Genomic DNA, 12,591 nt, shown 5'->3' on the forward strand with positions numbered 1-12,591 from the left:
GTGAATTGAGAATCAAGTCTCTTGCCCTTCATTTTGGGAAGGACTGGGCATTATTTGAGGGGCCAACCGCAAAATGTGCACTATCAAGTTATCTGGCATTTCCTAGTAAACAGTTTTCAGGAATAGGACTGACTGTGCTAGGTGCAAAATTATACCTGTCCACTAGCACACCTTTGCACACCTTTCCTGTCTGCAGAAGTGACAGTCTTGTACCGCTTTAATTGTTTTCAGTGCTGAAATCTTGATTACTTGTAAGATTTATCAGTGGCAGCCGGTAATTTTAGGAGGAAGAGATGCGGGCGGGACACACAGGCACACTCAGTCATTCACACATGCGCGCGCACACACATCCATTCACAACACTCATTATCAAATATTCAAACATACACGCACTGAACATTCATTAAAAAAAAACAACAGAAAAAAAACACACACACTTACTTTAGCTTTGCCTCGGAGGTCCCAGGTGAGTTGGGACTGCTGCTTTCCCTCACTGGCTAACCTAAGGTCAGCCAATGAGGAAAGGCAGCAGTCCCAACTCGTCACAGAGTGGGATGGGGTCAGTGAGACTGCTGACCCCACCGCACTCTGTGATGAGGTGTCACTGATTAACTTTCAGCCCTAGGCGCTTTAGGGCTTAAAACTGAAGCGCCCAGGTCCGAAGCAATCAGTGGCGTTCCCCCTCGTCATGAGGGGGAGGGCCTCAAGGCACCTTTGCTAGGCTCAAGAGGTCCCGCCCACTGGGCTGTGACTTCTTCAGCCCAATAAAGTTCAGCTCAGGCAGCCGGGAGCCTGCGCAAATAGTACATATCTAGCTCGAGGCTGCCTGATCTGAAAATTACGAGTATCTGTCAGGTTGACCTTTGCTCAGCTTGACAGACACTGTTCTTGAGGGTCAAAAGATGGGCGGCGTGCGTAGCCCCTCAGCCCCAAAGGACGGGCCGCAGCTGACATTTATCCATATCTGACACTACCGAAACAGCATCCAACTAACGCCAGGCCTTCTTATGTCTGATTTGAAATCTTTTCAATATGGTGCACAAAGCTGTGAAACACACAAGTCAGATTTGTACTCCTGCACTTCAGCATCACTGATTGGCAGGAGTACATATGTGATCACTGCACTTAATTACGCTGGCACACACACTTGTGTTTCTTGCTCCTGAGCCATTTTTGACAGTTCTTAGAAATAATGACTGTCCAGGATTAGACAGACAACATTGCTAGTATGACTAACTTTACCTTATTCATAAATATGTGGAGAAGTCACATAGTTCTTCAGTAATCTCAAGCTCGCAATCTTTCTCATGAAAATTCATGAAGAGAAGAGAGCCTCAAATTAAACGGTATTTAAATGTAGTGGTCTAGAGTACAACGTGTGATCTTACTGAGTAACCATTGTCCGAGGAGATCAAAGTCTTCCCGTCTTAGGTAATCACACCAGTCGCTACCAACCACAAAAATCCCAGTTGGAAATATACAACACTGCAACATGGATTTTTGAAGAATTGATGTTTATGGGGGGTACACTGCAGCCATCGCCCTGCTCCTGTGCCAAAGAACATTTTGGTTTACATCATTTAATATCTCTGAAGATAAGAACTGATGAGGTATTGTATCCCCATGCTCATATGTAATTTGTTTTCCCTCATCATTACACCTGTTGTTAGGGGTAGATTGTAAATTGTGGTTACATTTATTGAAAATCTCCTTTGCAGGTGGGTGCAACTCCTTATTTTTTTCATTGCTCGCATGTACTACAGAATTATAATCCGTTCTGTCTTTTTGCATGAATGTCAACAGGATCTCTATTCTCCGCTCTGTAAAAACTATCCTCGTTTGGGGCCTCCAGATTCTTCTTCAACCGTAAGCTGGGGATCACCATTGCAAACACCATACGCACAGCATTATCGGAATCAGCAGGTTCGTTTTTTCATAAGAACTTGCATAAGCAAGGTACTTTATGCAATTACCTTCACATGGTTATTCTCATAGTTAATTTGTGTTGTCAATATGCTTTTGTAACTTCATATTTTAATTATAAATTGCAGCGAATAACGTCCTTTACTAAACCTAGTGGAAGAACTCGTAGACTCAGACTCATCCACACCACTTCCACTTTTGCAATTACTTTTTTTTAAAGGATCTTAGATTTCAAGTGCATGTTTAAATTAATCCATTCGCTATTTATAGCAAAATAAGGCACTCGAGATAGAATGCAGCAGTAGTACAAGACGGGTTCCTTTGTACAAAGAAAAGGGAACACATTTTCAAAGAATTCCTCTCATGAGTTGTAGGCCACTTTTTAATCTTCTGTCTTGCTGAAATAATGGACTGAAAATTAACCCTTTAAATGAAATGAAATATAATTTCATTTTTTCTCTGATTCTTAATGTGTTCAATTCAGATTCCATCCATGGAAAAAGGATGGTTGAACTCTGGTTTACCATCACCCATGTCTTGTTTTGATGAGAGACATGCATTGTATCATTTCCTTGGTCCATTTCCTTGGTTTCATGTCCGCTTTATATGATGTTTATTTAACCATTATCCTAAGGCTGAACACTTTAGCTCTGCCTTAGAGGTGCCTTTGGGGACTAGAGGGCCTTGTTCTTTCAAGTGATGCACCCCTATCATGCTCTGCTCCTCAAGGTTTAATAATCTACCTTTGCTTTGTTCTACCTGTATTAAGGTTAATAAAGAATGTTGTGTTAGAACGGCCATCGGGTAAGGCCAGCTCTATGTCAGCTGTTAAATAAATATGCACTTTTATAACTATTTGGGAGTATCTTTGTCTGGAGTCTGTGCATTCATCATAAGCCCAGTTTCTTATGAGTGATATTTTTGTTGGGTTGTTCGGAATTATTCTGGATAAAGACATTGTGCTGAAATGCACTGTTGTAGTGTGGCCATCTGAATGCCATTGTGACTGTGGTCGCAGTTGCTGGCCAAGGCTAGCACTATACTTTTGTAAACCTATCAACATTTCTGACCTACAAAAACGTGTTGCTGTAAATTTGTTTCTGTGGCATGAACCATTCTTTCTGAGAAATGTATTTATAAACTTGTTGATTGTTAGTATAGGATCTTTGGCCATGCAAAAAACAGTGTAAAACAAGTAAGGCAAAATGTGCCTAAAAGAGTTCAGTTATGGGCTGTAGTGATCATTAAATGTGTACACTTTGAGCAGACAGTCCCAAAGTACATGGCAAATCATTTCCCTCACCCTCATTGATGCCTCTCCATTTTTGTAATTTATGTATATATGTGTATATGTGTGTGTATATGTGTATATATATATATATATATATATATGTACTGTATATATATATATTGTATTTCTCTAGGGCAAACGAGGGAAAAATACGGCAGGGCACTGTACATGGTCAAAGTCAGCAACTAATAGAAGAGGAAGCTTAACTGTGGATGTTTAATGCATTGTCATGTGTGTCTTTAAATAGGTGAGTATTTTTATAGTTGGAGAATCATTGGGGTGGTCCTGATGGACACTGGAATGTTCCAGATTCTGGGTGATTAGATAAAAAGCACCTGGTGTTCTGTGCTTTCTATTTTACACTTCGTAGTTTACAGTCTGATAGTTTCCTGGCTACAGGTGTGCCGGAAACCAACCAAGATGATGAACTTGCCTGAAAGACAAGCCAGAGTGCTGGTTGTAATGGATTTATAAATTAATTGTAATGCTGATAATTAATAGCATTAATACTTGTTATTAATCATTAATACATTAATTAATAGAATGCTCATTATAGCTCTTAAGAAATAATAGCAATTAATAGCATACATAACACTCTTCCAGCTGTATTGTTATGCTTTGTATTACTTTCAGGAATTGTTCTAGTGTTTGTGATCATTTGTTAGTGAACATTGATATCTTCATTGCAAATGGGATATTTGTGTGATATTGTACCTAGGCTAGTCCTTGGGGGTACCTAGAGTAAAATGTAATACAATATTTGACACCAAAACAACAAAAATCCAATCAGTAGCACCGGAGTTATGAAATTTTAAAGTTTAAGTAAACACTAGCTCCTAAAAGATCAAAGTGCCAAACGCAAACTTCTAGTGGTGTGAGACTGAGGAAAAATCCAAAGTTTTGATTGTCTGCGATGGAGCGCAGTTCTGATACATGAGGTGGATTGCACCCGGTCTCTGCTTACCTTCAAACGTAGAAGACTTTTTCAACAAAAATGTTGGAGAAGGTAAAGTTTAGCTGGGCAAGACAGCCAGCGGTTTCCGAGGAGGAGGAGGAGGCGTCGTCATTGGGGAGCCACTGGATCTGGTCATGGTAAAGATTTCTTTGTTCTGGCTATGTCACCTTTTTAGAAGTTGAACATCTCCATCAAGACAAGGTTGCAGACTGTAACCCATTAGTGTTCCATGAGGCCTGATATCCCTTGTACGAGGAGCCACTGAACAAGATTCGCTGCTGCCAGGAAGAACTTGGTGGAAGCTTCTGCAAATTTAGGCCCGTCTCCTATCAGTTCTCACAGCACATTTGGCTTGAACACTTTGAGTCTTAAGTTTTAGATTTTGGATATTTGGACACCTTTAGCAGCACATCTAAGGGACTGGGTGAGCACCACTTGGGAGGGTAGGAATCACTTCATGCAGGTTCCAGGTACATTCTTCATGTTTTTGGAGCATGTTGTGTCCCTTTGCGTCCAAACAGGCGGCCAACCAACTAGCCCTTGGAGTCATTTTGGTAGTACTGGGTTCAAGCAGCATGGTAGGTCTTAAGCAGCCTGGCAGTTCTCTAAGGGCACAGAACAGGCTTCAGGCAGGTGGACCGTCCTCCAGGAGCAGCAGGGTAGTCTTTTGAAGTACATAGCAGGCCTCAGGCAATAGGGCAGACCTCTGAAGGTCCTTCACAGGTCCAGAAGTGAACTGAAGATTGGATGGGTCCTATTTTTATACCTGGTGCCAGCTTTGAAGTGGAAGAATTATTCCCCCCACCACAGATTGATCTGGAATTTCCTTCCTCCTTGCCCCCAGCCTGTCCGGGGTGACCGAAGGCTAGTATGAAATCCTTTGTGAGTATGCTGAAGCAGCTTCTTTTAAATGTAAGTGGGACTGTCACAGCTCCACTTAGTCTCTCTTTGTGTTATTGTCTGGCAGGAATACACAAAAGCTGATTGCCTATCTAATCATAGCCATATGACCCAGGGCACAGGCTGCAGGCACTAAATGGTTATGGCAAGAAAATACCAACTTTCTAAAAGTGATATTTTCAGAATTGTGACTTGCGATACACCTTTACCATTAAAGAGGATCTTAATTTACTATTCTTTAGACACCAAATATGACATTTTTACCTGTTCCCACGCAAATGTTATCACTTTTTAAATATAAAAAAGAAACACAATTTTATCATATGAGAGAGGTAGGCTTCACACTCGTAAAAAGGGAAGTTAGGTGTTTTTCACAACCAGTAGAGGTAAAACGTAAAACTACATGTCCAAATTTTTAACTGACATGTACTCCGCCCTATGGGCTGTTTAGGGGTTACCTTAGGGTTGGCATATGTATTAAAAAGGAAAGTTTAGGCTTGGCAAAGGAGTTATTTTGCCAAGTGAAATTGGCAGCTTATACATGCACACAGGCTGCAACAGCAGGCCTCAGACATGTTTTAAAAGGCCACTTGAGTGCATGGCACAATAAGTGCTGCATGGCATTTCATTTACATGCCCTGAGTACATGTTGTACCACTTGACTACGGACTTATAGTTAATTTTGTTAATGCTTTATAACATATGATGATAGTCACAATTACACAACGGTCTCAGGACCCAATTGATGGCATTCACAGAGGACGTGCAGTGTGTCCATCCACCTGCAGCGCAAGGGAGGATATTATTGTCTAGTCCGTTGGTCACAAACATTGAAGATGGTAGCAAAGCAATGAAACATCAATAACATCAGCAGCTGCAATAGCAAGAGAGTCCGGCCTGTGCAGTAGGGCAGTAGTATACAACCTAGCCACGTCCGGGGGGTGGGAGGGCCAGGTGGGTGATGCACACAGTCCCTGAATATTACAATGTCAGTGGCCTTGCCTTCCAGGGCAGGCAGGGAGCAAGGCCGTGATCACACCAATTCCCTGTCCCTCGCATTTACTCTCTCAGCCCCCTCCCCTCCTCATCAGGAGTCCCCTGAAATTCTCCAGTGGTTGCTCTTGAAGTTGTGGGTACTATATGACCAGTCTCTGGAAGGGCATTGTTAGGGTGCGCCGCTGTCGGCTGGTTGACCATGCCCCCCCTTCTCATCCGTTCTTACCATGTGCAGCCAAATGTCCTCCACCAAGGCCCACTCCCATAAATCATCCTACCACCTGCCCACCCGGGGCAACATGGCCACTGTTCAATGGATGGTATCAGCCGCCTGGCTAGCACAAGTCCCCAGGCTGCAAAGTGCACACACATTTTTGCCTCAGCGGGAGGGGTTGGGATGAGGCCAAGCAAGCAGTGCCTGGAAGAGGTGTCCAGCCGCAAGCCAGTCACCTTGCAAAGCTCTTTAAGGGCCACACACCAGTACTTCCCCAACAAAGGGCTGTCCCAGGTCATGTTAAGAAATATTGTTGGACTGACAGCTCCGATGGGCAGCGACTTATAGGTAAATAAATGTGTCAGCTATGTGTAGGACTATTTTACCATGCTTTAGGGATCGAGCACTTTAGCACTGGTAGTTGTAAAGTGCACAGAGTCCTAATGACAACCAAAAACGAAGTTACAAAAACAGGAGGCATGAAGGCAAACATGCGGGTATAACCCTGCAGAGAGGGCCAGGTCCAACACAACTCCTCTCTAATTTAAAGCCAAGGTAATCTAATAAATACGTTGATGGGCTTCCCTGCAGTGGTGGACAATGGTCCTCCACTGCAGAGGCCCATGTAAGGTCTGTTCCCTTCCGAATCCAGTTGGATCTTTCTGTCAAAACTCTTCTGAGCCACTGGCCCAACCGCTGGGAAGCCCTTTGTCTCCCATGTGGACCCCATCTTTGAAACATCTGATATTAACTTGTTCACATATACATCTCAGTAGGCAGACATTACCACTATGGCCAACAAAGAGATGTGGCCATTCCACTCCTTGGATCAGACTCTGCCTATAAGGATAGTGTTAGAAATGGGTTCTTTGGTTGGCAGTCAGGTTACTCCCTGTCCAAGCAAGGACCCTCACTCTAGTCAGGGTAAAGGAGAATCACCCTCAGCTAATCCCTGCTCACCCCCTTGGTAGCTTGGCATGAGCAGGCAGGCTTAATTTCAGAGTTCGAGGTGTAAAGTATTTGTACCAACACGCACAGTAACTTAATGAAAACACTACACAATGACACAACACAGGTTTAGAAAAATAGGAAATATTTATCTAAACAAAACAAGACCAAATGACAAACATCCAACATCCTTTCAAAATAAAACGCATGGACGAGTGTGCGTCAAAAAAGGTAAGCGGTGCATCGATTTCTCACCCGCAAGCAAGATTATGCATCATTTCTCCTTCTCCGGTCCGGTCAGCGTGCATCGGTTTTCCTCTCTGCAGGAGTGAGCGAGTGGGCAGCACTCAGGTCTGGGCAGACGTTGCGTCGCTTTTCTGCGCCCAGCAAGGTTTGCTTCAAAAATCCTGCCGCACGGCGTTAGCAAAACCACGCTGTGCGGGTTGCGATGTTACCAGCCTCCGTTAGCGGTGTGGTGCGTTGTTTCTCCAGCCGCGTGCGTCGATCTTCCAGCCTCGCGCAGGCAGTGCGTCGATTTCAGCTGCAATGCTGCCGGCTCGTCATTTCTTCAGCTGCGTCTCGGAGGTTGAGTCGGAAATGTCCCAGCATGGCAGTCAGTGTGTTGATTTTCAATCTTGGTCTGCCAGCTTCACCTGTCAAGGCCCCAGGAACTGGATACGGCACCACTTGGCAGGGCAGGAGTCTCAGCAGAGAGTACAGGTGCTGGCAGGGGAAGTCTTTGATGGCCCTGACACTTCAACAGCAGGAGGCAAGCTCAGGGCAAGCCCTTGGAGATTTCTTCACAAGCAGGAATGCACAACAAAGTCCAGTCTTTGTCCCCTTTTACCATGCAGAAGCAGCAACTGCAGGATAGCTCCAGAAAGCACAGACAGGGCAGCACTTCTCAGCTCTTCTACAGGCAGAGGTTCCGCTTGATTTACAGAAGTGATCTCTAGTCTGTGGGTTTGGGTGCTCTTCTTATACCCATTTTGGCCTTTGAAGTAAGCTTACTTCAAAAGAAAGTCTCTCTTGTTTGTGAAATCCTGCCTTGCCCAGGCCAGACCCCAGACACACACCAGGGGGTTGGAGACTGCATTGTGTGAGGGCAGGCACAGCCCTTTCAGGTGTGATTGAACACTCCTCCCCTCCCTCCTAGCACAGATGGCTCATCAGGATATGCAGGCTACACCCCAGCTCCCTTTGTGTCACTGTCTAGAGAGAGGTGCAAACAACCCAACTGTCAAACTGACCCAGACAGAATCAACAAACAGGCAGAATCACAGAATGGTTTAAGCAAGAAAATGTCCACTTTCTAAAAGTGGCATTTTCAAACACACGATCTTAAAACCAACTTTACCAAAAGATGTATTTTTAAATTGTGAACTCAGAGACCCCAAACTCCACATGTCTATCCGCTCCCAAAGGGAATCTCCACTTTTAATAATATTTAAAAGCAGCCCTAATGTTAACCTATGAGGGGGACAGGCCTTGCAACAGTGAAATCAGAATTTGGCAGTATTTCACTGTTAGGATATATAAAACACATTAGTATATGTTCTAACTTAAACATACACTTCACCCTGCCCATGGGGCTACCTAGGGCCTACCTTAGGGGTGTCTTCCATGTAAGAAAAGGGAAGGTTTAGGCCTGGCAAGTGTTTACACTTGCCAAGTCGAATTCAGTTTAAAATTGCACACACAGACACTGCAGTGGTAGGTCTGAGACATGTTTAGAGGGCTACTAATGTGGGTGGCACAACCAGTGCTGCAGGGCAACTAGTAGCATTTGATTTACAGGCCCTGGGCACCTCTAGTGCACTGCACTAGGGACTTACCAGTAAATCAAATATGCCAATCATGGATAAACCAATCGACCATACAATTTACACAGAGAGCATATGCACTGGTTAGCAGTGGTAAAGTACTCAGAGTTCTGAATCCAACAACTACAGGTCAGAAAAAATAGGAGGAAGGAGGCAAAAAGATTGGGGATGACCCTGCAACAAGGGCCAGGTCCAACAGACAGCAACAATTAGAGGCCAGTGGCAGCTTTCAACGTCAAGAGCCAGGCCCCAGGCCATCCATTCCTAGGTGGAGGCTCCAAGCAGGAACCTAGGGCTGATTTCACTTTCAGCCTTGGTGCCCTTGAGGATTCTCTGAGGTTTCTCAGAATGGAAGGCAACAGCCCTGGGTATTGGGTACCCTTCCTCTACTCTCCCTCCCACCATTCCAGGGGTAGCCAGGGCTGAACAGGGGTCAGGGGTGCGTCTTTCCACCCCCTTCCACTCGACCTGGACATCTGTGCCTTCCATTTGGGAGTGGTTCTCCAGAAACCTGAGCTTTTAAGGTGCCCTGGGCAGCTGCCACTCCCAGTTCTTCCAATACTGGTGGCAACTCATTCCTCAAAATGCAGTTAGTAGGCAGCTGGGGACTAACTATTACTCTCTTCTGGGTCACATCCCCACCCCATTCCAAGGACACCAAAGCTATAGGGTGGTGAAGACCTGCCCATAAGACTGTCTCACCCTACACATCTGTCCAGAGTATTGATCTGGGGTAAACAGCCTTTCCACTATCATGGTCTAGCTGGCACTGGTGTGCCTCAGAGGAGTGTCTGGGATCTCATTCACTGTGACCTGGTAGATGAGGCTACTTCGGCCTTCAGGATCACCAGCTTTTCCTCTGAGCCTGTCTCCCAACTAAGGGAGACTAGGGCATGTGTACAGTATTTATGCAGCACTTAAGCAGTAATAAAGTGAAAACACAATTCAAGTCAAGCCCCACACCAATTTAGATAAATAGAGTAAAATTGAATACATTATTTTACACCAGAATGACAAAAATCCAGTCAGTAGAAACACAGTTATGAATTTTTACATTTTTTTGTAAAAACTAGTGCCTAAAAAATCAAAGCACCTAAAAAATCAAAGCACCATCCTTGGACATTTAGCTGCTCTAGACCAGAGTAAAGTCAAAAGTTATAGCTGACTGCGATGGAGCACAGCTCAGATACATCAGGTGTATTTGCTCCGGTCTCGGCTTACCTTTGGATTAAAAATAATTTTTGAAGAAAAATATCTGAGAAGGTAAAATTCAGTGGCACAAGTCAACTGGCTGTTTGCAAGGAGAAGGCGTCACTGTGGGCGGCTGGACATGGTTGCAGTGAAGATTTCTTTATTCAGACTTAATACGTTTTTGGAAGTCAAAAATCTCACAGGTACAGTGAGCGAAACAACAATGGGTTGGGATGAGTTGGAATGCTACCCCTAGTGATTGCCAGTTGTTAGACAAATTGCAAGCATTCATCCTATCACCTTTTATGTGTTTGATGTACTGCTGTAGATGGCAAGGGTATGCCCAGACTTGGGTCCCATGCATCCTGTGGCAATAAAAGCAGACTATACCTGGCTGATGAGCCCTTATTAGGGCGAAACAGGTCTTAGGTTGCTTGTGTTCCGGTTAGGTGAGGAACTGGCCTACCAGTCTTCAGTGGACTGTTCTTGTGAAGAGCAGGCTGATTTGCATATGGTACGTTCCCAACAGGGGTGGCATGGTAAGCAAAAAAAAAATACGGATTGGGATGCTACCTTGAGCGAAATTGGTTAGACAAATTGCAGGCGTTCCTCCCAGCATCTTTTGTGTGTTTAAAATAATATTTTGCCAACTTGGAGAAGCCCTTAATTAAATTGACCTCTTACATACCCATCAACAGCACCATTGCAAACTCAACACTGAATGGAACCAATGAAAGAGACTGACGTGACCTGGGCGTGGTTTGAAGCCCAAAGAGAGATTACTTTATGGACGGAGCGCTTTGCGCTCGCCCATAATAAAGGGAGGGGAGTTCATAGCCTCAAAATGTCAGTCATCCATTTTCTCACTCCTGCCGTCTCGGCAGATTGATGGTTATATAGGCCTTAAACCATATTATGTCCTAAATGTATGTGATTTCCCAGGGCAGGTAGAAATTTAGCACCAGTGTAATAAATGCCTCAAACTAACTTTTCCAGTGCTGTTTTGATTCCAGATCTAGTCTTACCATTCCATTGACGAACTTTAATGAGGTACAGCAGTGTTTCAGTGCTCTTGAGATTTTAGTACTACTGAAATTCCTTTGTACCCTTATACAAAGGCCACCCATGGACTCTATGGATTCATTCCATACCCAATGAGTTTGAGAAATGAGGGGCGTTCTGACCTCATCAGCCCACCTTCCAGTTTCCTCCTTCTGGTAATCCTCACTGTCCAGTGGAGGAGGAACTCCAGAGTTATTCATTACCTCACAAAATCAAACACCAGACGTGTACAAATGTTATTGAGTATAAGGTGTTACTTCATTGTCTTTTGATAAGCTTTCACATCCAGTGTGCACACTGTAGTAACACCATTTAAGGTAGCCAATGCATGCCCCATCACTTATGAGATGGATATCTGATATGCATGGTAGTCCCTTGCCACTTACCACCATGCTACAGATGTGGGTTCTGCCCGCCACGCAGGTAGAGCAGGAGCTCCACCTGCAGGTGGCCTCCGCTACCTCCTTAAATGAACTTTCACCTTACCAGTCGTTTCATTTCATCAACTGGCTTATGGCAATTAGTTTCATGTATGGATAAACTTTGGTTCCAGGACAACCTGTATTTTTTCACACTTCACCCGTAGGTTGTAGCCCAGGCCTGGGGGCCCTCAGTGTAAAGCACTTTTTGGCTTCTTCTGTGGTGCTGCCACCGATCTCCACTGGTGACACGGTCACTGCAGCTCAGGCAGAGGATTCTGGGCAAGTTGGGTGACCAATGTCAGACTAAAATCCGAATTCTAAGGGACCCAACGTCTAATTTCTCTTTCATATTTAATCCCCAGTGCTGTCTTTCAATTAAAAGGGGTATTTTACTTCGTGCAGTTTCTAACTGTACTCAGGATTTCCTTTGTGCATGTGCAGTATTTAGATCCATTGATGTTGAATGCTATTCCCAGGAATTAATTTCACAAAGGTATATTGGTTATATTTGTAGTTTCTCTTTGCATGAAACTCAGTGCGCTAGATGATATGTGCTTGGATCATGATGTAATCCACATGTTGCGAAAAGCTAAAACATTTCATGCTCTCTGCACAAGATAAAAGTTATCATGCCCATGTGTTCAAGGGCAAAATGTCTCAGCGGGAAAATCAATGGCTTTGCTATGCTCTCATATTTGTTTTATATCAATTTATAATTAAGCTTACAGGTGCAAATTCATCAATTAACATCAGTCAGCTAGTATCTTAAAAAATAGATGCCTTCGGTACTTCTAAGCTTTTGAAATACATATTTTGATGCGTATTTCCTTATGTGGTCGATTAAAGCATCAACGTTGTGTAGGTAT

At 44.0% G+C, this 12,591-nt stretch overlaps 1 protein-coding gene across 4 annotated transcripts in view; it reads left to right on the forward strand.

Moving 5' to 3' along the window:
* CAPS2 (calcyphosine 2) overlaps positions 1-12,591 on the forward strand; it is a 925,516-nt gene that overhangs the window by 169,952 nt on the left and 742,973 nt on the right. For all 4 annotated transcript variants that reach the window (XM_069229548.1, XM_069229545.1, XM_069229547.1 and 1 more), the window contains exon 5: positions 1,804-1,923. In XM_069229548.1, the coding sequence (XP_069085649.1) occupies positions 1,804-1,923 (120 nt within the window). The remainder of the gene's footprint in view (positions 1-1,803; positions 1,924-12,591) is intronic.

Source organism: Pleurodeles waltl, chromosome 4_1 (assembly GCF_031143425.1).
Source record: "Pleurodeles waltl isolate 20211129_DDA chromosome 4_1, aPleWal1.hap1.20221129, whole genome shotgun sequence".
Classification (NCBI taxonomy): domain Eukaryota; kingdom Metazoa; phylum Chordata; class Amphibia; order Caudata; family Salamandridae; genus Pleurodeles; species Pleurodeles waltl.